General features: G+C 46.0%; 1 protein-coding gene across 1 annotated transcript in view; it reads left to right on the top strand.

Moving 5' to 3' along the window:
- RYR1 (ryanodine receptor 1) overlaps positions 1–24,014 on the top strand; it is a 106,167-nt gene that overhangs the window by 16,342 nt on the left and 65,811 nt on the right. The window contains exons 4-27 of the mRNA XM_088139821.1: positions 4,840–4,914; positions 7,529–7,607; positions 8,105–8,217; positions 8,559–8,652; positions 8,908–9,004; positions 9,710–9,784; positions 10,155–10,311; positions 10,795–10,959; positions 11,325–11,446; positions 12,232–12,418; positions 13,571–13,706; positions 14,796–14,891; positions 15,518–15,636; positions 16,055–16,188; positions 16,676–16,917; positions 18,251–18,443; positions 19,018–19,234; positions 20,393–20,497; positions 20,860–20,963; positions 21,385–21,468; positions 22,060–22,219; positions 22,502–22,649; positions 23,473–23,675; positions 23,777–23,951. Coding sequence (XP_087995947.1) covers positions 4,840–4,914; positions 7,529–7,607; positions 8,105–8,217; positions 8,559–8,652; positions 8,908–9,004; positions 9,710–9,784; positions 10,155–10,311; positions 10,795–10,959; positions 11,325–11,446; positions 12,232–12,418; positions 13,571–13,706; positions 14,796–14,891; positions 15,518–15,636; positions 16,055–16,188; positions 16,676–16,917; positions 18,251–18,443; positions 19,018–19,234; positions 20,393–20,497; positions 20,860–20,963; positions 21,385–21,468; positions 22,060–22,219; positions 22,502–22,649; positions 23,473–23,675; positions 23,777–23,951 — 3,280 coding nt within the window. The remainder of the gene's footprint in view (positions 1–4,839; positions 4,915–7,528; positions 7,608–8,104; positions 8,218–8,558; positions 8,653–8,907; positions 9,005–9,709; positions 9,785–10,154; positions 10,312–10,794; positions 10,960–11,324; positions 11,447–12,231; positions 12,419–13,570; positions 13,707–14,795; positions 14,892–15,517; positions 15,637–16,054; positions 16,189–16,675; positions 16,918–18,250; positions 18,444–19,017; positions 19,235–20,392; positions 20,498–20,859; positions 20,964–21,384; positions 21,469–22,059; positions 22,220–22,501; positions 22,650–23,472; positions 23,676–23,776; positions 23,952–24,014) is intronic.

The following is a 24,014-nucleotide window of genomic DNA, read 5'->3' as shown; positions in this document are numbered from 1 at the left end:
AGTCACTGTTGATAAGTATTGCTTTCACACTGTTCCATCTTCATGAAATCATTCTCATTCACTTATTTGCTATGGAAAATGCAGATGACATTAAAGAGTCACTTTTTTGTGAGATGGGCGGTATCTAAATTTGAAATGTAAATAAATAAATTATTGTTTTGTTCACCTACCTTTTTTCTAGATTTGTGGGTTTTTCAGATTTGATTTTGCTCCTTAAAAAAAAGGAACTTGCAATACTACTATGTTGAATCCAGCCATTTTAGGACTTTTGTGCCTTGAATTAGTAGCTTCCTCCTATGGTTTTTCAGTGTGGCTGATGATTAATGATGAATTGCCCCTTAATTAGTCAACTTTTGTGCCAGGCAGAAGGTGCCTTTCAACCTTTATTAGTTTCCTTTTCTATGTTTTAATTATCAAAACAGCACTGTTTCTCTGTAAAATAAAATCATAAAGTAAAACAATAGTTCTTCCCTGTAAAACTAAAAAATTAAGCAGTAATTAGTCCTCCAAGAAAAAAAATGTCAAAGGAACATTTTAATTAACATTACAGTGTCCTTTGGTGCATATGAATAAGTGTTATAAAGGGATAAGAGGCAAGGCTCTTCCCAATTAAGAACTCTGTGTGTAATCTCAAATTGAGTTGCACCTAGCTAGTTGTAGAAAAGTAGTACTTCACCTAAAGGGCTTTAGTGTGGAAGCAACCAGTTATCAACTTCTTACTGGTGTTGCTTCTAAGTCATTGACTGCTACCTGACCAGCAGGAATCAAGGCATGAAGCCTTTCCCAGAGCTGTATCGAAAGAAGGTTCACCTCACCAGTTTGATTTCTGCTTCTCAGACAGCTGTTCAATGCAAAAATATTTCCCCTCTAAAACTGCAATGATGAAAAACCAAGATCTGCTCTTGTGTGTCACGTCCTGGTTTAATTCCATACTCCTCACTTGATGCTGAGCATTTCCTGGGTACGTTCTCGGCTTTCTCCCAGTGGGGATAACCTGATGGAAGTCTTGAATGGTGAGTGAATGAGGGGTGCCCTTTTAAGGGGTGAAGTGGGGCATCCAACAAGTCTCAGGTGTCCCACTGTGCCCATTGGCACTTGGTCTGAGTAATCATCAATGGTTCATCTTCTCTTCCTCTTCTTTTCCTTGGCTTCTCAAATCTGCCGACTGACCCTCTAGGGTGTTGACTTGGACAAGTGGGTAGGTGCTACCTTTAGTTGCTGCCGTGATCCCACCCACCCATACCCTCCCTTCTAAACCTTTTCTCCCACTTCTCCCCACCCTGTTTTGGTGTGTGCCTCCCAATTCCTGCCTTTCTGCTCGGGGTTCCCACCTCCTCAAGTTCAACCAGAGCAAACAAGTGGCAGATTTCAAGAAGACAGTAGATCTGCCATGGGGGGCATTCAGAGCCTTTCACCTAGAGGGGCACAACTTGTTTTGGTTTGAAGGACGTTCCAGGCTGCTCATGCTGTTTTGAGGGCCAAGGGCCCATTTGGGAAAGAGGGTTCAGATGTTTTGAGGGATGAAATGGGCATATTAAGTATCTGCAAATCATAAGACACACATCTGGCCTCTTAAAAACCTCCACTCCCCCCCCAATACAAACAGGAGTTCTGCTCCTAGGGCCCCCAAATCCCTAAGATGCCTTTCCTCTAAGTTATGCTAGCTATCAGCTGCCATGCAGATGTACTGAGATACATCTCCCAGAATTCTCATCTGACTCAGAATGGGAGCTGCATCTGGAGTGTGCCTGGTTTGGTATTGTATAGTTACTGTGCCCCCTTCTCATTTAAGAATCCCACAAACTGTCCCATTCTGGCAACAGGCAAGTTCTCCTTTAAGAATAAATGTGTCTTCCTCCTCCTTTAAAGGAGATTTCAGTTCCAAACCAGTTGGAGATTCCCATGAAAATGTATAGCAATATGAAAGTCTGATTGTGAAGTTGGGGGGACCCTGCCGACCCCACAGTTGTTAGCAATGGGTTCTTTGTCTGTCTTCCTTGTCTGAAACCAGGTGGGACCCCCTTTTCCTCTCCCTCAAATAATCTTTATCTCCCTCCTTTGTCCCTTCTTTTTCTTCCTTATTCCATGTTTTCAACCCACCTTCCTTCCCACTGGATTTCTCCACTGCTGGCTGTGGTTCCCCAGATTGTCCTCTGCCTCTTCTCACCATTGCATGGTTCCTATCTGTGAACCCCTTTCCTTCTGGAGGATCCTCTACTAGTCGGATGTAGAATGCAGTGTGACCAAACAAACATGGTGTTTTGCACTTGGCAATGGAGAGTTGGGAGAGGGGGCTGCTGCTGACAGTAGAAATTCTCCATCCTACTATCCTGGGATGGCACATAGTTTGCCTCTTCTCACTCACCAAAACCTTGGCTATGGTGTTTCCAGTTACAAGTTTCTGTTTGGGTCCAGAAAGCAATCTTTCTAATGGCAATTGGGATTATAAGGATGACAGAATGTAGTCAACTTGGCTTTGATCGTATCCCTCAACTCTGCTCAAGTTTTTGGGAAGAACATCCACTAAATATTAGTTGATAAGCAACCCATGTTGAGCATGCCAAGTGGGAACAGCTGTTCTCTTGCTGCTTTTTTGGGATAACATGGAAAAACCCTCGATGGAGCTGTTGAAGAATGGTAGCTAAGCTAAGAGGATATTGATCCTGTCCTATTCTGGAGTGAGATAATTTGGTCCAAAGGAAGGGAATGTTAAAACTCTGTGTCATACTGTAATTTGAATTCTACAGTAACAATTGCAGGCTTATATGAACTACAGGTGCTCTGTTCTCAAGGCTCTTGGGGTTATGACCTATATCCCAATAATCTGGGCCTAATTTCCCACTATGATGGCTACATAGCAGTTCTGTTCGTGCTCGTGTGATGTGCATTTATGGTTGGGAGAATACATTGACTAAATAATTAGAACTTCCTGATCATGCTTTGGACCTTCCAACTTTTTTGGCATTTTCTGCATTAGCAGTGAGTAAATGATCTGGTCACGCCTGTGTAGACATGGCTCTGACAGATCCATCCTTCAAGGATGTCACTCACTGTATGCACCTTGTTGGAAAAGATGCAGGAATTGACCTCTTCCCAGGGTGATGATTGTACCCCATCTTGATGCACATGCTAAAGGAGATGAGATGAGGGCATCATGGAAATCTCCCAAACCAATAATTTAATAATATTTAACTATGAATTACCACAGCATTCTTTATTCCTACATTGTAAGAGGAAATCTTTTTTAGTCTTAAGAGAAAATTCTGACTTGAGTTTTAATTGAGTTTTGGCTGTTCAGCATATAATGCACTAGTATGACACATGTATTTATGACCATTATCCACCACTATAATATGACCTCTGTACTAATGGTCAAACACGTGGTGTAGTAAAGTGTTTTAAATAGTATGACCATATTAATTGCTCAGTTGTGTTTCCTGTAACAATATGGATCATATAGTAATGGTTAACATTCTGTAATAAAATGGTTCTTCAGGTCAACCATACTGCAGAGAAGTATGAGAGCAACAGTGGTTGGAAACGTTACAGTAAAGCAATTGAAATAATTATTGCTTTGTGTACAAGCTCTGACAACATACACTGCAGTGGTATGGCTCATTATATATTGAGAATACACACACACACACCCCCCTACATAATGCAGTGATATGGCTCATTATATACTGAAAATAAATAAATAAATAAATAAATAAATAGTTCCTGATAACTGCAAAAGCAGCTCCTGATAAAACACTGGATTTCTTGAAATTAGTGCATCAACATATGTATGAGAGCGTACAAAGGTCTTCCTTGCCTTGGCTGAAATAGTAGTGAGGGGAAAGTATTTGCAGATGGTCTGGCCTAATGTAACTGCACAGTGGTGCAAAGGCCCAGGAAGCCTCCAGCCCTTCCCCAGCTAAGCATCTTTGCCCCCCCCTTGGGTGAAAGTGCAGCTTTTGCTGAAAAGCAATACGCGGGTCCACCTGGCATTGAACACTTAGTTGCTCAAGAGAAGCTCTTCCATCTCTTCAGTAGATAGAAGACCTACGGCGTTATGTGGGGGGGTGTAATGGGGAGATGAACATATACCTTACTGTGATGGCCACTTATTGTAACCGCCACATTCTGTGTTTCCATGGGTGCCACTTGGGAAACAAGTTGTTGCATTGTCTAGCCCAGTACTGAGGAGAACTTGACCACACACCATGGTGAAATTGTACGGTATGATGTTTGGTAAAGTGATTGGGGTTTATTGATTCTTGAAGTCATCCCACAGTTTTAACATCTGCTTTCCAGACTCTTTTATACCTGAGAACTGGAGCAGGTCTGCCTGAATCAAATATAAGTAATTGTGCTTTTTACCATACCTTAGCATGTTGTTGAGTCGAAGCAGTAACACCATCTGTTTAATCTTGGCTGATCTTAAAAAGCTAAGCAGGGTCAGTTCTGGTTAGTCATTTGGATGGGAGATCAGCAGGAAATATTCAGGGCCACAGGCTAGTCTAGAAAATAAAATTAAAAATCTAAGAAGAAGGCGATGGAAAACCATATCGTTGCCAAGAAAACTACGTGGACATGTCCATGAAGTAACCGAGAGTCAAGCTTGACTAAGGGTTTGTTACCTTTTCACCTTATAGTAAGTAGGTTTCAATCCTACCTCTTAATTCTTGGTTTCCCACAAGGTCTGGGGCCTTGTGAATGATACAGAAGGCAAAAGCTGGCAACATTTCTTGTGGGATGGTGCATTGATTTGAGTGAGCTCCAGGTTGAACATTCCACAGGTAGGGCTGTCAAATACACTGGGTGATTTGAATTTATCTTTTGCCTTGTCATTCCCAGTCCTCTCAAGGTGGTGGACACCGGACTCTGCTTTATGGACACGCTATTCTTCTCCGGCATTCCCACAGTGGCATGGTAAGGGGAGCGGAATTCAAGGAAGCTGTGGATTCTGATGTGGGGACAGGGGAGGGGAGAGGAGCTTGAGTGAATGGGACAATGCAGGGTGACTTTACATAGCCCAACTGGGTGGTGCTTTCACCCAGTGGTACCCAGAGCCATTTTGTATCAAAGCCAAGCAGGTTTATTTTCAACTGTGAGTCATCTGTTCTCTATCAAGGGGGTAGAAATCTCAAGGAATCCAAAAGGAAGGCTTAGGAGATGGGACATATTTCTTTGCCAAGTAAACGTCAAGGTTGAAAAGGCAGGGAGGTGTTCTGGAGGCCAAGTTTAAGTTCTCAGTAAAGAAGCTGAGGTCATCTGAGGTGGGGCAGTGCTGGGTGTTCTTTCCTTCTGTGTCAACATTCCTAGGAGAGCCATGGCCATGAGATAGGTTTCTTCACTACCAGAAGAAGCCCTGGATTGGGCACCCTTTTAGCCAAGTATGTGTTCGCATTGGCTGGAACGCTTGCTTGAAATGTCCCCTTGCTACCAGTTTGACTTGATACCTGGTGGCACAGAATGAAATGATTGCTGGTGGACATTGCAATAAGCACCTTAGCATTCACTCATTAGATCAGGCCAGAATTATCTACTCAGAGGCTTCTGCTTCCAACCTGTGGCTTGTCCTCAGCATCTGATATGACTCTTTTCAAATTACCTTTTGGGTTTTCAAAGGTGATGGTTCATGAAGAAAGCAAAGATGATGTTGGAAGGACCAAATCTTAATGCAGCCTTGGTCCAAATTGGACTCCTCCAGATAAATTGGGATTACCAAGGGTAGAATTTCCATCGGTCTTTTGTGCTTGATGTTGAGGCATGGCAATGGGGAATAAGTGAAGGACTCAGCCAGGTGATCCTGCGAAGAGGAAGAGAAGTGGGACATTGGAAGTGGGACATTTAGTACCAACATTCACAGACCAGGAATACGCAGCTGCTGTCGATTAAGTGAAAAACAAGGGTGGGAATCCTCCTCTTGGTTCTACATTCTACATAGCCATGGGCTGATGGAAACCAAAATGGCCACACAGGAGGTGCCTAGAGGGTTCCACCATTGTGGGCCTCTCTAGGACGTGGCCTTTGCCACAAGTGGGGAAAATTAATGCCCTTTCTGGTCGGTCATCCAGATCAGCATTTCTCAACCCTGATGTCAGGCCTAGCCCAAGGAACTCCAAGAGACCATGTAAATTCAGTCCAGCAATGTTTATTAGCTACAACCTCTAGCAAGAATCTTCCCAGACTGAAACCCCAGCTCCCAAGTAATGCCAGCCACAACATTGTGAATTCCTCAGGGAGGTGCCAGTCTCATCTTCTTATCTTTCCCTCGCGCCTCAGGAGATGAAAGAAAACGTTTTTCTCCTTGAGTCTGGCCTTCATAATTCCATTCCATCACACCTGGCAACTTTAAGATGTGTCGACTTCAACTCCCAGAATTCCCCAACCAGCCTAGGTGACACAGCTGACTTGGGGAAGGCAGAGGTGTCCATGGGAGGTGGTCAAAAAGGTCAAGATGGCAGCTGCAACCACATGACTGAATCTGTCCCCCTTTTTATACACGCTGCATGATGTGTGTCAAAAAGGGACAAGGATTTGTTGCATGGTTGTGGCACCATCTGGACATTTTTGACTCCCTCTGCAGCCACCCTGGGAAAAGGGGAGTTTGTTTAACCCCACTTAACTAACTTGGGGCTGCTGAGATTTAAATCTATCTCTCTTAGGTTAATTGGCTTTCAATTAACTGGGTTAATTGTCTCTCATTTAACTGGGTTAATTGGCTCAGTTCCCTGTCTGCATGACAGACTAACCCCCTCCCCACTCACATCAAGGCAAGACCTTTGAGTTATTTCATTTTGGAGGTGGCAAAAGACTCTCTAGAAGTTTTTTCCCCCTTTCTCAGGTAGTCAGAGGATTAAGGAATGAAATTACTGCCTCGTTTTGCCCTTTATTTTGGCCCCCAAAATGAACAATGGTGCAGAATCTGGGGGGTGCTCTGGGATCTGCAAAAATAAGGCTCAGAGTACAGGTTGTGCTGCTGGTGGAAATGAAACCATTGTTAGGTGTGCACGTGCCACGCCAAGGCCCTTTTACGCCATACTCAACGTAGTTGAGCAATGGCTGGGTTAAATCTAATTGCCCCGGACTTAGTTGATTAGGGATCTATTAACTCTTTTTTTTGTGTTCCCACAGCCCCCGAACCCCCCTCCTTGTTTACCCAATTAAGTGTGTCATCGGAACAAGATCGCTGAGCTCCTAAAGCAGTGTTTCTCAGCCTTGGCGACTTGAAGACGTGTGGACTTCAACTCCCAGAATTCCCCAGCCAGCATGGCTGGCTGGGGAATTCTGGGAGTTGAAGTCCACACATCTTCAAGTTGTCAAGGTTGAGAAACACTGTCCTAATTACAAGATATTTGTGCAGAACAGACTCAGTGTAGATTACCGTGTCTGAAACTCCATGGACAAGTTACATCAATAGACTCCCCACCCTTGTGGCCAGTTGTCACATCATCTGGCTTCTCTCTTGTACTGGCTTCCCCATCTGAGATCAGGAATCTCCGCTTATACTGCACCTTCCTTTCTCCTTCCCAATTTTTAGTATTTAAGCTGCTTGACCACATCTCGCTCCTTGACGGATAAACTTGCCTTCGACGTAGGCCTGCAGGAGGATGCTTCAGGTATGTTATGCGGCTGAACCCTCAAGGGGAACAAATGGGGGCCTAAGCTCTCAAAGATAGTTTAATTGGTTTTCCTGCACGATACAGAGGGTTGGACTAGATGACCCTTGTGATCCCTTCAACTCCACAGTTCTGTGATTTTATGAGGTGGTTTGGAGGGATGGGGAGGAAGAATTTTCCTATCCTATCCTGTTCAGGGCTACTAAAAATCTTCTGTGTCCCAGAAGATTGTGTCCTGTGTCCCTTGCTTTAGCATCCTAAGCATGACCGACTAACAAGTAGAAAAACGCCCTGCTCTCCCAACCCTCCGAAATTCCACCAGGCGTTGCCTACCATCTTTCCCTTCTGATAGGCAGGACTATAATGCCCATCACCCCCAGCCAGGGTGACCTGGGTTGGGAACACTGTATGGCTAGCAAGTAACGGTGCAGAAAATGGGCTTGAATTCTTTGCTGCCGTGTTGACAGCCACCCACGATTTTTCGTTCCCATTTGCAGGAGAAGCCTGTTGGTGGACCATCCACCCTGCCTCGAAGCAGCGGTCAGAAGGGGAGAAGGTGCGCGTGGGGGACGACCTCATCCTCGTCAGTGTCTCCTCTGAACGGTATCTGGTGCGTGTCCAAGGGTAGTGGAGTTGCCTTCAGGTTGGGGATCAGAAATGTAGGCCAATGTTTTTCAACCTTGGCAACTTTAAGATGGGTGGACTTCAATTCAGTTGAAGTCCACATGTTTTAAAGCTGCTCAGGTTGAGAAACACTGTCCTCGAGAAAAGCAATTATGGATTAATGCAGTAAAAGACTGTCATCATCATGTGCTGGTTGCTTTATTTTCCCAGAATTGAAGCTTGCCTTTAAAACAAACTCTGGGCAAAATCTCCCCCCTCCACCAATATCCTCCACTCCTCTTTCTTTTTGGCCTGACCATTGGTGTGAGTTGTTTTTGTCTTCTCCAGCACTTGTCCACAGCCAGTGGAGAACTTCAGGCTGATGCCTCTTTCATGCAAACCCTTTGGAACATGAACCCCATCAGCTCCGGCTGCGAGGAAGGTGTGTCATTTTGTGTGTGTGGGTGGGGTGGGGAGAAGTTCCTTTTGGCTGCAGAGATTTCAGATAATGTGGCGAATTTCTGGGCAAAGAGCAAAGATGGTCCATGTGCTGCAGAGGTGAGTCCATGCACTGGATGGGAACTGGAGCTCTGGGTTGACCTTGGACCTTAATTCCATCTTGCCCTGTTGCCATCCTGGGGTCTGGAGATCATGTGCTTGTTTATTCATTCTGCTCTCTCATCTCTCTGAACATAAGGGTATGTGACTGGTGGCCACGTCATGCGCCTCTTCCATGGCCACATGGATGAATGCCTCACCATCTCCACCACAGATCAGAATGAAGAGCAGCGCAGGTGGGTATCCTGACTTGAGCCATGGATGAATCCACAGACCTTCAAGAGGAGCAAAAGGTGGGGAGGAACTAATGGGGAAGTATGGATGTGACTGCTGTTGGAGCTCTTTAGGTATTCTTTCTGTTGGTCAAAGAGTTTGGCCCAACCTTTGTGGTGATCCTCTTCCCCTTCTAGTCCTTTCCTCACCCTAGATTTCTATCCACAGAGCTGTCTCTGATCCCAAAATGGCACACCTCCGTTTTTGCAAGGGCTAGGGTGGTCCTTCCTGTCCAATGTGAACACCGGTTGAGTCAGTCTGTGATGTTGAATCACAGCTCCCTTTAAAACAGCCTTCCCAACACAGGGGTCTTCAGATGTCTACCCAGAATCCCCCCAGCCAATATGCCTCTGGCTGAGAATTCTGGGACTCCACACATCTCGAGGGTGCCCAGAGAAGAAAAGGCGAACACAGGAGGCCATAGCAAGGCAACCAGGAGTGTGGTTATTGTGTCCATGGCTGACTAAATAATGGTTTACCTAACTATGGCTTGTGGAATGCATAGTTGGCCACATTCACAAACCCCATTGGCTGGATTCAGGTGTTGCACGAAGCCATAAAGAAACAGATCCCTTGATAACTCCGCATAATGTGAGAATTCGGCCTCTGAATCAGGCTCAAGCACCAGTCAGCCAAGTCCTGCCCCTTTTTAAAACTGTTTTCTGCAGGGTGGTGAACTATGAAGGGGGAGCTGCCTGTTCCCAGGCCCGATCCCTCTGGCGCCTGGAGCCCCTCCGTATCAGGTAGGCAGTTTTTTCCATGCTTTATTTATTTATTTTATTTATACAGTTCATTTTAGTCTTCATCTTCCTCTTTAGTCTTCATCTTCTCGCTTGCCTTGGAACCTTCATTCAGTGTTCTTCACTTAATTGACTTCTGTGCAGCTTCTCATGCCATGCTGGCATTCTCTGGCTTGGTCAGAAAATAGTATTAAATCTGGCTGGGAATATGCTGGTCTGTACCCACGTTGCACTGGTTTAGCATAACATGCTAAGCCATAACCAAGGAAATACAAACCATCTTCATCCCAAACTAAACCAAACATTGTCTTTCTTAGCACAAAGTGTTAACCGGGCTCTTCCTTTAATCCTGGGGCTCCTTCCGTCCTAACAGCTGGAGCGGCAGTCACATGAAATGGGGTCAACCGTTTCGTGTCCGTCATGTCACAACGGGACATTACTTGGCACTGACTGAGGAGAAGGGGCTGGTTGTGGTGGATGCTGAGAAGGCCAACACCAAAGCAACATCTTTCTGCTTCCGGATCTCAAAGGTGAGAGGATTCCTCGTGTTAGTGGCTGATCCTGCCCAGAAGTGGGTTCAAAAGGGTGTGAACAAGAGACCTCTGGACTACAGTTCTCTTGGAGAGATTGAAAGTGCCCTAAAGACCATGTTTTAAAGCAATGTTTCTCAACCTTGGAGACTTCCAGATGTGCGGACTTCAACTCCCAGAATTCCTCAAGCAGCACCACCCCTGCTGAGAATTCTGGAACTTTGAATCCACACATCTGGAACTTGCCCAGGTTGAGAAATGCAAATGCAAGTCTTTCAGAAGTGGAGTCCTTGGTGCTCTCTGAGCTTGGTTGTTTGATTGCAGACGTTTCATTGCCCAACCAGGTAGCATCATCAGTGCCAGTCTTTCAGAAGTGCCTGTGGTGAGGGTGGGGGCCCCTTACATTGGTGTTTTAAGTACCTCCACATTTTGGAACATTGGGAGATTTCACTGGAATTTCTGCTCCTCCTCTTACTCTTTCAGGAAAAGCTGGATGTGGCTCCAAAGCGAGATGTGGAAGGCATGGGAGCCCCTGAGATCAAGTATGGAGAGTCCATGTGCTTTGTGCAACACGTGGACAGTGGTCTCTGGGTTACCTACGCAGCTGCCGACGCCAAGGCGCTGCGTCTGGGATTGCTCAAGAGAAGGGTGAGTCTTGGCTGGCAGGTTTCCTCTCATGCTCAAGTGGTGATATAGGGAATGCTGACCCTGAGCATCTCAGCCTATGTCTGAGCATTCTCTTGTCCTGAATGAGGAATCTAACCCCGGCCAGCAGCTTTTATAAGATCAAATACAATCCAATTGGCTCTTGCTGTCAGCTGACCCTTTTGGAGGTTGGTAGTTGCAGTTCCACCTCTGGCCACTTGCAGCAATGGCATCATGACTCAGCAGACAACATGACGGCAAGATGCTCGTTGCCCAGAGTCCAGTGCTGGAACCCGGATCACCGCTTTGAGACTCCCAGCTGCCTTAGATGTTGAGCCTTTCTTAATGCATATCTGCACCTCCCACAGGCCATCTTGCATCAGGAAGGGCATATGGATGATGCCCTCTCACTTACCCGCTGCCAGCATGAGCAGTCACAAGCCGCCCGGATGATCTACAGCACTTCGGGGCTTTACAACCAGTTCATCAAGTAAGCATCGTGCAGGTTCTTTTCCATGGGAACACAAGAAACTGGCCTCTTTGGAGCTGCTGTTAGTTTATGATTTCTGCTTTCTCGAACCATTGGGTTGTCACGGAATGTTCACAGACATTCTAATAGCTCTACTGAGGAAGAGTCTTTGGCTGTTACTGTGACAAATGGTGTGCTTGTTTGAAGGGTGTGCAAGAAGATGGGTGGGTAGGAAGATGAGGTCTGGGAAGCAGAGGGGTGGTGAGCCAGAAGCCTGAACTAAAGGCAAAAAAAACGGGCAAAGATAAAGGATCCTAGCAGAAAATGAAGAGTTCCCAATGCTCAGTTCCTAACGTCTTTGGTTTATGGAGTCAGGGAGCAGGTTTTGCGGGATTGTGGGGAGCCTGGGAAAGGAATGGAAGAGAGAGTAGACATAAAGAACCAAAAGACAAATGAAGACTCTAGTAGCAGCTTATCTTATAAACAGCAACTCAGCTCAGGTGGCCAGAAACCCGGGAAGAAGCGATTCACATCATTCCAAGAGATTCCACCTTAATGAGCTCATTTAATGAAATTCCTTTGCAGTTTCCAAGAGTCTGTATTTACTCCAACGCTAGCATTAAAGATGCCTTACGGGAGTCTGAATAGTCCTTGCTTCTTGAGTCTTACCCAGCAGTGTTGGGCTTGGTAGGAAAGGAGGAAAGGGTCCCTTTCTGACCCCAAGCCCTACCGATCTGCTGGGGGTCAGAGAAGAAGATGGCAGGACCATCACCCCAGCCTCAGCCTCTGCTTTCCCTCTCCTCCAGAGGCCTGGATACCCTGATCGGAAAGGTCAAGTCAAGCACTCCCGTGACTCTTCCCATTGAAGGTATGATACTCAGCTTGCAGGATCTGATCAACTACTTCCAGCATCCCGAGGAAGAGCTCCAGCATGAAGAAAAGCAGACCAAGCTCCGTTCCCTAAAGAACAGGCAAAACCTCTTCCAGGAGGAGGTAAGCAAGCCATACTGAAGTCGGGGTGACTAGAAAGCAAAGTGAGCAGCCTACAGGTGGCCCGTGGCTTCCCTGCCAGCATCCAAGGTCACACCACTAAAATTCAGCAGCGGAATTGCTGATTTTTGGTGGTGTGGTTTGTTTCTTCTCCTTCTCCTTTTCAAAATTAAGGGTTCAGGAGACCTCTGGGATGCGAACATTCTCACCCATAAAACCCCCCAACAGTTCAAGATTATTCCACCACGCCAGCCATTTATGCCAAAAATTGGCAGCATAATTTCAGGCTGTAATGGTAAGTGGGAATGACCTTGGGAGACAGGGGGGAGAGCTGCAGTCTAGGTAACAGATAAGCGTCACTTAAGCCTGCAGAAGGAATGGGGGCATGGCAAACGTCTCAGAAGGGACCCTCCCTAGTTTCTTGGACTGTAAAGGCGATGGGGGAGAGATGTACTTTCAGACTTGCAAGATTCTGTTAATTTAACCTTACAATAAAGTAGAATTAATCCATCCGGTCACGCTTCCTGTCTGGACTGCTATGCTAGGCTGATAGGGTCTCCCATTCTTATCCTTTAATTCCCCCTCCCCAACATAATAAAATGGCTTACAAAGTTTGGCTCCCCCTTATTTAGTGACATCATCCCTTCCCTATAGGGGCTTCTGGAAGATTGAGAGGCAGCCCCCAATTCCTCAAACGTTGACCAGCCTGCCCTGTGGCTGCAACGCAACAAATCAGCAGGACTTGGAGAAAGTCCCACGGCGGGCTTTGTGGAATAATAAAGCCATTTCTGAATAACATCTGCCCATAAACTGGGATTTTGGCTTAGTGTGATGTATGAGCAACCCAGCAGATGAGCACCATTTCCACCCTAGACCACTGCTCTGCAAAATAACACAACGTTTTGGCCAGTTTTCATCGAAAGGGAAGAGGGACCAAAAAAAAAAAAACACCTTAAGCATGGTTGAAAAACTTCTGGCTAGCATTATGCGCAAACCCAGCCAGGATGTGGTTTTTATTGCTTAAACACATACAGTACTGTTGTTGTTGAGGTCTCCTGCCCTATAAAGGCACGTACTCCGCTGCCTTTCAAACACGAAGTTAAGACAGGTGGGTTGGGGGCGTTTGGGCTGAAGTGGGTCCCTGCTGTCTTACAGGGGATGATCACCCTCGTTCTGAACTGCATCGACCGCCTCAACGTGTACAGCACTGCTGCACACTTTGCGGAGTTCGCTGGAGAGGACGCCGCCGAGTCTTGGAAGGAGATTGTGAACTTGCTCTATGAATTGTTAGGTCAGTTGAGTCGAGAACAGGGTCCCAGTGTATTTTGGTGACCAGAGCCCCTTGTTTGAATACAATACAGTTCCTGAGTTTGTTGGAATCTCTCCCAGAGCCTTGGCGGAGAGCAGGGGCCCGCAAATCAATTGGGGTTTACCTGCTACTTTTACAAACCACCCCTCTGACTTTAGCTTTGTGAGATGCACAGAGGGGGTGTCTGCTGTGTGCCCAACCCAGAGAAAAAGAGGCTGCTATGGATGCAGAGAGCAGACCAATTTCATGCTTCCAGTTGGCACAGGGCCTGATTGCCACACTGGGGAGAAAGCCAACCCTGTCCCTTGCAGAGACCCTGGATTGCTTATTTAGTTCCTCTAAGTGTTTCTCTTCTCCTCTTCAGCCAAAAGAGCTCCTGGAGTGACTTGTAGACCAAGTAAAGTAAGATTATCCCAGCTCAGGATCAGAAAACGTGATTCCAAATGAAGTCCTCCATTCTTAAGAGCCAGTAGATGTAGCGGCAAAAGTGCCAGACTAGAAACCGGAAGAACTTGACCTCTAGTCCTGGAAGGTGGCTGGGTGCCTTTGGGTGGCTCGTTCTCTCTCAGTCCAGCCCACCTCACAGGGTTGTTGTTGGGGGGAAAGAGGAGGTGGGAGCATTATACAGGCCACCTGGAGTTGTACAAAGTAAATGTGAGATGGAAATCAATCAAGGTGGGGCAGAAAGTGGAAAAGGCAAGCACAGACGCCAAGTTAAACGATAGTTGCTTTATATTGACCAGCTGAATGTGGGTCAAGGAGCAGAAGGGCCCCAATGCACCATTCTAGGTCATCTCCTTCATTGCTGAAAGCTCCTAGTCAACATTCGTGTAGTGCAGTGTTTCTCAACCTTGGCTACTTGAAGACAGGTGGACTTCAACTCCCAGAATTCCCATGGGTTAGGGTTATTCCCATGGGGAATTCTGGGAGTTGAAGTCCAGACGTCTTCAAGTGGCCACGGTTGAGAAACACTGCTCGAGTGCCCCAGAGCAAAATGTTGGGCCAATGACATAACACTGTACTGGAGATGAACCAAGGGCATCACCGCCATCTTGTCTTCCTGCCATGCAGCCTCGCTGATCCGTGGAAACCGCTCCAACTGCGCCCTGTTTTCCAACAACCTGGACTGGCTGGTCAGCAAGCTGGACCGATTGGAGGCTTCCTCTGGTGAGCAGAGGGGCTGTTTCAGTACAAATTGCACATTTGGGGGGCTTCCTCCCTGGGGGGCAAGGGAGCTGGACTGCTTTACACCACTGGGCCTGCTGTTCCTGGAAAGCGGATCGCCTTCTCAGCATAAGGAGATCCTTTGATTTTCAGTGCCTGCCCTGAAGCGGGATTATCCCCAGGTGATCCTGTCTTTCCGCCCTATGGACAGAGAAAGAGGGTAGTATATATTATCCGTTTCCCCTGCTATTTATTAACCGCTTTATTGTTTTTATTGCTTCACTGTGTACCTTGAGGATGAAGCATTATTGGTAATGGGTAAGGTTTTTTTATAATAACAGTCTGCTTAGAATACTAGTGGGTGAATTTGAAATGCAATAAAGAACTAAATAAATAGGAGGAAAGGAGCTTTCTTGGTGGCAAATGGCTTCCCACCACATATTCCGCCTGGTGAGTGATTTTCTGGATTCGCACAATGCGTTGAACCTTAAGCCATTTTAAGCCACAAACCCTTGCCAAGATAAGAACGAATCAGTCTTAATTAAATATGAAAATGCAGCTGATGGGTTTGTTACTGAGCAGGTTAAGGGTGTGAAAACACAAGCATTCTCCTTAATCTCATTCTTCAGGCATCTTGGAGGTTTTATACTGCGTGCTCATTGAAAGCCCAGAAGTGCTAAATATCATCCAGGAAAACCACATCAAGTCCATTATCTCCCTCTTGGACAAACATGGACGCAACCACAAGGTATGTTGGGCCCAGCTTGGCCTGTGCCTGAGGCAAGGACTAGGGCAGGGACATTTAATGAGGACTAGAAGCCTGCCTTTTAAACTTTGAAATTAAAGTACAGAATGATGGTACTCCCTTGGATTTCAGGCCAGGCAATCAGCTTTGGTGCAGGTATTCTGCATGCCTTCAGTGGAGGAAGGGAGGATGATTCCCAATGGGGTGACAAAGATCATTTTGAAGTCTGGGACTCATTCCCTTCTTTCTGACTAGCTGCAACTTAAATCTGGGTGGTGCAGAGAGCAGGAACAGCCAGAGCCTTTCTTTACTTTTTAGCTTGGCCAAGAATTCTCCAGCTGGTTCCTTCTCTTCCTTTCTCATTTCAAGGTGCTCGGTGTGTTCTTAAACTACTGTGGCTCTTCCCTTCTTCCCTTGACAGGTGCTGGACGTTCTCTGCTCTCTGTGCGTCTGCAACGGCGTGGCTGTCCGCTCCAACCAAAACCTGATCACTGAAAACTTGCTGCCAGGGAGGGATCTTCTCTTGCAAACAAGGCTCATCAACCACGTCACCAGGTTGCTCCTTCACCATCTTTGATGCCTCTCTGCAGCAGGTCTCCTGGAGTTGGGCTGGAGTCAAAGAGGGGAAAAAAGCACCATGTATAGATTTGGGGGTGGCCTTAAACTTCCAAGGAATGTCAGCTTTTTTTCAAAGAAAGATCACATTTCTAGCTCTCCAAGTTCCAAAGCTGAACATACAGCTTCCAAATGGATCTCAACTCCTGACAGCTTCGTGGACATGTTGACTTAATTTTCTTGGTACCAGGGCCAAAGTAGTTTGCAATCATGCCTTTTTCTAAGACTTTTTTCCTCCATGAAAGAAATCTCCATCAAGCCTACATAGGGGATTTTCTAGTGGTCCCCCATCCAAGTATTAACCAGTCTGATCCTGCTTAGCTTTTTGAGATCATCCAAGGCCCCAGTCATGTTTCCTTCCCTGTGGTCTTAGTTTTCCATTTTGATCCTTTCTTTTCCCTGTCCTGTCTTCTCTTCCATTCTGTAGCATGCGCCCCAACATCTTCCTGGGCACACACGATGGATCCACCCAGTACAAGAAGTGGTATTATGAGCTGATTGTGGATTCTGTGGAGCCATTTGTGACTGCACAGACCACGCATTTGCGGGTTGGCTGGGCCATGGCTGAAGGCTATAGCCCCTATCCAGGAGGTGGAGAAGGCTGGGGCGGCAACGGCGTTGGCGATGACCTTTACTCTTTTGGCTTTGATGGTCTCCACCTTTGGTCAGGTGAGGTTCATGCTTTCATGACTGCTTCACTCAGTGCAACGGGCAAACTTGTTCACATGGCCTTTGAAGCCACAGGGGGAGAGGCAGAAGAAAGAAAAACCCCAGTCTGGGGTTTCAGTCCTTTGCATATTCACTGGCTGAGTTCTCACACATTGCGCAAATCACAATTGTAGCTTAGTTAATAATCCATAATTAGCAAACCATAGCTTAGTACACAGGATGAACCCCAGTCACAGGCTAGGTTCCTGTTAAACCACAATATAGTTTGCTTGGTTAGTGTGCTTTGGGATCCCAGCCATTCTAGGTATTAATCATAGTTATGGCTTAGAGTGATACAGCTTAGTCAAACATAGATTTAAAAAAATTGGCTTAGTGGGATTCTACTGCCAGGGAAGAACTCCAGTGCTGTGTTCAGACATGGAACAACCATCTTAGCCAATTTGATTTGTGCTTCAGTATCAAGAAGACTGAGTTATCTACAGCAGCGTTTCTCAACCTTAGCAACTTTAAGATGAGTGGACATCAACTCCCAGAATTCCTCAGCCAGCCATGCTGGCTGGGGAATTCTGGGAGTTGATGTCCACTCATCTTAAAGTTGCTAAGGTTGAGAAACACTGATCTGGAGACTAGCCTGAGCATCTCCACCATCCAGGACCTTGCACCTGTGGGCAAACGCTACGATGAAGAAGAAGATTGACTTAGTGGGATGTGTGAAACCAGTGACTCACTCAGCTTATATACTGAAGGTCCCAGTAAGGCCCATTAAAAGGAGCAGAGGATGAGAAAGATTTTGGGGCTACCACTGACATTCTAGAGAATCCCTGAAGAAACATTTTTTTATTCTTTTTTTTAAAAAAGAAAGGGAGTATGTTTTTAGCTTTTGCAACTGTGAAGGTTGAAGGCACTTGAGCCGTGTCTTGTGGTGTCTCTGGAACTGGTCAATAGGGTTTGGAGAATAAGTTGTCTAGTAGTGGCCGAGGGACATTTGGGAGGGTCAAGAAAGTCAAGATGGTGGCTACAACTGTGGGCACCTCCCTCTCAGATGCTCCTGCAGTGGCCTTCTCTCCTTGAGTCATCAGAAGACCAGCTTTTTATGGAAGATAATCAACCCTAACAAATAAATTATATAAATTATAAGAAATAGGACACAATTATTCAATTTGCATGACCATTATAGCTGACCAAATCCTGCTCTGACCTCATTTACCAGGGAGCAGAATTATTTTTCTACATTCAGGGTACACACACCTCACTTTCTCAGTCTTCTTCACCATGCTATTCTTGGAGTGATTTCCCTGTTTTGAACTGCTTGTCTCTTTTCCACCTGGCGCAGGCCGTGTGGCTCGGGCAGTGACATCCCCTGGACAGCACATACTGGGGGCAGATGACGTGGTGAGCTGCTGCCTCGACTTGAGTGTGCCCAGTATCTCTTTCCGCATCAACGGCTTCCCTGTTCAAGGCATGTTTGAGAACTTCAACCTGGATGGGCTCTTTTTCCCTGTGATCAGCTTCTCTGCAGGCATCAAGTAAGCTTGACCCTGGTAGTGTGAAAATGAGACCAAATGGAGGTTGACCTGAGAGCCACTGTAATCTTAGACCAGGACTAGGGGGGATTAGGTGAAGATGGATTTGAATCTTCAGAAATTTCACTACATGATTTTGGGTGAGGTGCTCAATATCACCCCCTCCAACCACACAGGACAAAAGCAGGGAAAGTGTGATGGAATGTATCTGTGAAGCAGGAGGTGGTGTGATGGAATGCAGAAGAGATCTAGGTTCCCAGGAAGGAGGGTGGGACAAGAGACAACACAGTCCAGAGCAGGAGTGTGGGAAGAAGAAACTTAAGATAGCCGCTCCCTAGAATCTTCCAGACTAGATGTATTAGGTTAGCATAGTACAGATTTAGTTTGGCAAGATTTTGTCTATATGGTGTAATCTATAAAAGAACTGAACTTGGTTGGACTGTTTCTCTGTCATTCTTGGGCTGGGCCTGACAGAAAGCTCATTTTGAGCATGAATTCCCAGAGGGAAGTGCCAATATCCTGGCCAATGCCATTAATAAATAAGCATCTACGTTTCCTCCCTCTTCCCCGCTGCCAGAGTACGGTTCCTCCTGGGAGGGCGCCATGGGGATTTCAAATTCCTGCCACCCCCGGGCTACGCTCCCTGCTATGAGGGTCTCCTTCCCCGTGAGAAGCTGCGTGTGGAGCCCATCAAGGAGTACAAGCACGACATCAATGGTTTCCGGAACCTCCTAGGGCCGACCCAGTCTTTGTCGCACACTTCATTCACTCCCTACCCTGTGGATACCATCCAGGTAGGAACATCTCAGCATTGTTTGTCAGAAAACACCAGAGCAAAATGCGGGAAAACTGGAGTGGGCAATTTGAGGGTTGGAGGGCAAAATCAGTCACAAGTGCTACAATGACCGCCTGGCAGGGCTTGTGGGTACTTTCACATTCCCCTCATCTCTCTCTGACCTAGAAATACAGAAATACATTTCTTCTCCTGGTTGATTGATAGTCAACCAACCTAATTAATCAAATCTGCATTAATATGCATGCATCAAATATGATGGAAGGGGGGAAAAAAGCTTGTCATACTGTAGTTTAAAACCCTGAGATCTGATTAATTAGGGAGTGGGGAACTTTTAGTCAGGCCAACGGATTTGGAGTAATTAAGCCATTAATTGGTTTAAAGATTGCCACCTCAGGAGGGAAACTAGTTCTCTGAAATGTGGGGCAATCCTTCTCCTCCAGACACATTGAGTCAATATTTGGCAGGCCCACCCAGTTTATACCTAGATTCTGCCATTTTTGACTCACCAGTTTCTCTTGCTGCCAAAAATTTGAGCATTTTTTTCCTCTAAAGCCAAAAGGCACATTTGCTGAGAGTTGAGCATTTAAGTGCCTCCTTTAATATTTTGGCAATATAATACAAAGTCTTTCAAGAAATCTTGGTTAAGCCATTAACCCAAGTAGTGAATGAAATCTAAAAACATCAGGTACTTCCTTCATCATGGAAAGAAGATTTTATTTATTTTATTTACAAAAAGGGAAAAGACTCAACTTGCCTACAGTTATGTAGATCTATTTCTTTATGAAATACGGAGTATAAGCTTTTTATGGCAAGAGAATAAATGACCTTTTAACTGAATTGGCATATCCCAGTCAGACCTGGTATGTTCCAAAGAAAGAGATGAGGGATAATACCAGATATATTTTGAATGTTATTGACAATATAAATCCTTCTCCCGAAAGAGAAGGTGACTATGATTTTTCTTGATGTGGAGAAAGCTGTGGGTAATTTGGAATGGCCTTTCTTGTTTATGGCTTCAAAGAAGACAAACTGTGGCCCAAATTTTCTTACCCAGATACAGAATATTTATAAAAAACAAAATGCCTTTTTTAATTCAGAGAGGCACGCCTCCACTTCTCATTCTTGTTCTCTTTCCTTTTTTTTTTTTTACCTGCAGATTGTATTGCCTCCTCATCTTGAGAAGATCCGTGAGAAATTGGCAGAGAATATCCATGAACTTTGGGCCCTCACTCGCATAGAGCAGGGATGGATATACGGACCTGTGAGTTTTGATGTCTAGGAACCAGATGCTGGAGGTTTTCATCTCTTTAGTTTTTGCAGCAAGGCGAATATTGTAGCCATAGGCATCCTTAACAGGCCACAGCAGCGTCCTGCATCTCACGATGACATCACACAAGTGATGCAACCTGTGTAATTCCTGTCATTTGTGCAGTGGGGTCATAGTTCGTAATTGTTTTAATGAGTTTAATGATTGTAAAATTGTTCGCTGCCCAGAGTCACTTGGATTGAGATGGGTGGCGTTGACTAAATAAATAAATGGTTCAGGTGATGTCACTTGCTCCCCTTCTCACCTCCCAGTGAAATCGTAACAAGGATCCCTGATCAGCTTTTGTTCCATCCCAGATCCGGGATGACAACAAACGTCTACACCCATGCTTGCTGGATTTCCACAGCCTTCCTGAGCCTGAACGCAATTACAACCTGCAGATGTCAGGAGAGACCCTCAAGTGAGTTGTGGTGGGGAGACCCCTATGAAACAAGGAGGGGGTTTATCTTTATCTTTATCTACAGAGCCACGGCCTCATCTAGCCTGGACGTTTTGATTATGGGGCATGTTAGAGATGGCATGGACATTTAGATAGAGATTGCTTAGCAGTGATGGCAGAAAAGTTTGGAAAGGCAAAACGAAACTGAGAAAGACACAACAAATGGAATGTCTCCACGAATTACAACAGCATCCATCGGGGTGAAGCATAAGGGGAGCTGCAAAAGTAGTTTGTCAACTCACTGGATAAGAATTTAGTCTTTCAGCACAGTGGAGATTTTGTGAATTACCCTTGGGGCTTGAAGCACTTTGCTGCCCAAGTAAGAAGAGAGAGGTGGCTTACTCCCCCAGAATTTTAAAAATCTGATCTCTTCCCTTTGTAGGACCTTGCTCGCGCTGGGCTGCCATGTGGGGATGGCAGATGAGAAAGCTGAAGAGAACCTTAAGAAAACAAAGCTTCCTAAAACGTAACTGGTTTAGCTCCCATGTGCCGCATGTACAGTGTCCTAACTGTCCATCAGGCCCAACCAGTGCCTTCCAGTGGCAGGGATGTGGAAATGGGAAATGTTTCTTCACCCAGGAGAAGCCTATATGGCCCTGGTTATGTGATCCAGTGTTTAGCTCAGCTGAAACAGAAAAGGGGGGTTATTCAGCTCTTGCTCCATTGAGCAAGGTTCATGTTTTGATTTCTCTGGAGGGACAAAGGAACTGAGGGAAGGAGGAGAGAACACAGTCCCCAGTGCAGTCTGGGGGGCCGCCAACAGAGTTTACAGCCTTGATTTTAAACCAGGGCAAGGCCTTTTTTCTTTTGGGATCACATTCTGGCAGCCCTGATCTGCCAGAACCTAGAACCCAAGACTGGTATTGGTTAGAACCCAAAGCAGAGGAACCACCATACTTTCCCTCCCCCCTCCTCTTTCTCACCAGTGAATTATTGGAGAGAGAGAGAGCACTCTGCCACTGAAATGATGGCTTGCAGAAGAACTTTAAAATTAAGTCCAGAGCAACGACTTAGCTTTCCCTGTCCTAAAGTCCTGCTTTGGCTTCCTCCTTTGCAGGTACATGATGTCCAATGGCTACAAACCAGCACCATTAGACCTCAACCACATCAAGCTCACTCCAGCCCAGAATACATTGGTGGACAAGCTGGCTGAGAATGGGCATAATGTCTGGGCAAGGGATCGTGTCCAGCAGGGCTGGACTTACAGTGTTGTACAGGTGTGGGATTCCAGAGGAAGGAAGGAAAGAAGGAAGGAAGGAAGTCCTGTGGGGTCTTGTGGACTGATGGCTAGAAGCCACAACCTGTCAGGGGAGGGGAGCAAAGGAAGGTGTGGTATGTGATGAGGGACCACAAAGGTGGTATCTGGTGGTGTACCACAGGTCATCTCTTCCACTCCTACCAGCTTTCTAGTAAGATGCATGTTGCTTTGTGATATGTTTTGATAAACTACTTTTTGTCCATATACATGAGTGATTCTTCCTGTGGTGCACCCCTTCCAGGACATCAAAAACAAACGTAACCCCCGCCTGGTGCCCTACAACCTACTAGATGAGCGGACCAAGAAAACAAACCGGGACAGCTTGCGTGAAGCAGTGCGGACCCTCCTTGGCTATGGCTACAACATTGAACCGCCAGATCAGGAAACCAGTGAGTGTCCTTCCACTTTTCATCCTCTGGTTTTCTGCCCCCTTCGCTGGAAATGGCCAGATGATCGGCACGATCAGCCAGAGGGTTGCCTGTTTGCCAAAAACCTTGTTGGAGACCTGACTTTGGGCATCCTGCCTCCAAAGTTTAGGTGGTTGGCACCTGGGGGAATGGTAGATCTTTCTCATCTTGGCCTTCTAGAAAGCTTTCCAGCAAAAGGTATTTTGACTTACTCTCTTTTTGATGGAAAGGTTTAAGTGCCTGGGGTTTTGATGAATTGAGACGCAATTGCTGGTACAGTTCTATTCTAGAGAAATGTTAGAGAGTTATAATGGTGGATTTTATTACTTCACATATTAGCTTTGTGGGGTGAACTATTGAAATGGAAAGAGGAAGGTTAGCACCATAATAATTTAATAGAAATGATGGTGCAGTTCTTCCTACTTCAGCATGGAGAGTTGAGTTTGCAGGTTTGAATGCTTTTCCCCATATTACAAAACACATTATTTATACCTAGAAATCTCACATTGGAAAAGGAAGAATTGTCAGCCAACTTTTCCCCTAAATGCTAGCATTCACGGTGCAGGCTATTCTTCCTGCATATAGACACGTAGCACATTAAAAGGAAAGAAAAAGGCAAGAAAAAGGCCATGCAAATATTTCAGATAAGGAGATGGTAAAATAGGGGAGAATATTCAGTTGTGGCATGGGACTCGTTTGAACATGTCCTTTATGTGTCACTCAAAAGCAGAATTTGTCAGCTATCAGATACTATGAACAGATAGCCTTGCTTTTCCACCCACCCTTCTTCCTGGCCTCTGAGCAGGTCTGGAACTGACCAAGGGCCGGTCAGAAAAAGTCCGCATTTTCCGGGCCGAGCAGTTCTACGCAGTGAAGTCGGGCAAGTGGTACTTTGAGTTTGAGGCTGTCACCACTGGTGAGATGCGTGTGGGGTGGGCCCGCCCGAACGTGCGACCTGACGTGGAGCTGGGAGCGGATGACCTCTCCTATGTCTTCAACGGACATCGGGTGAGTCTGGGCTGCATCGTCCTCTTACTCCTGGGCCAGCCCTTGGCTGTTCTTCTTGTTCTGTTCCCTGAAGGGTCCCTTCTTTTCTTTTCGTCCTGCAGGGTCAGCGTTGGCACATAGGGAGCGAGCCTTTTGGCCGCCCATGGCAGCCAGGAGACGTGGTTGGCTGCATGATTGACCTGACTGATAACCACATCATGTTTACGCTTAATGGGGAGATGTTGATCAGTGACTCCGGGTCTGAGCTGGCCTTCAAAGAAATAGAGACTGGGGATGGTAAGCAGAGTGCTCCTGGGTCTCAGCTTTTTGTTCGTTGAGAGGTTGAGTTCTTCATAATTG

This window comes from Python bivittatus, unplaced genomic scaffold (assembly GCF_059951505.1).
Source record: "Python bivittatus isolate LINGU-HERP-01145 unplaced genomic scaffold, Pbiv_v1 ctg000310_np1212, whole genome shotgun sequence".
Classification (NCBI taxonomy): domain Eukaryota; kingdom Metazoa; phylum Chordata; class Lepidosauria; order Squamata; family Pythonidae; genus Python; species Python bivittatus.
This window is presented reverse-complemented; position numbering and strand designations above follow the sequence as displayed.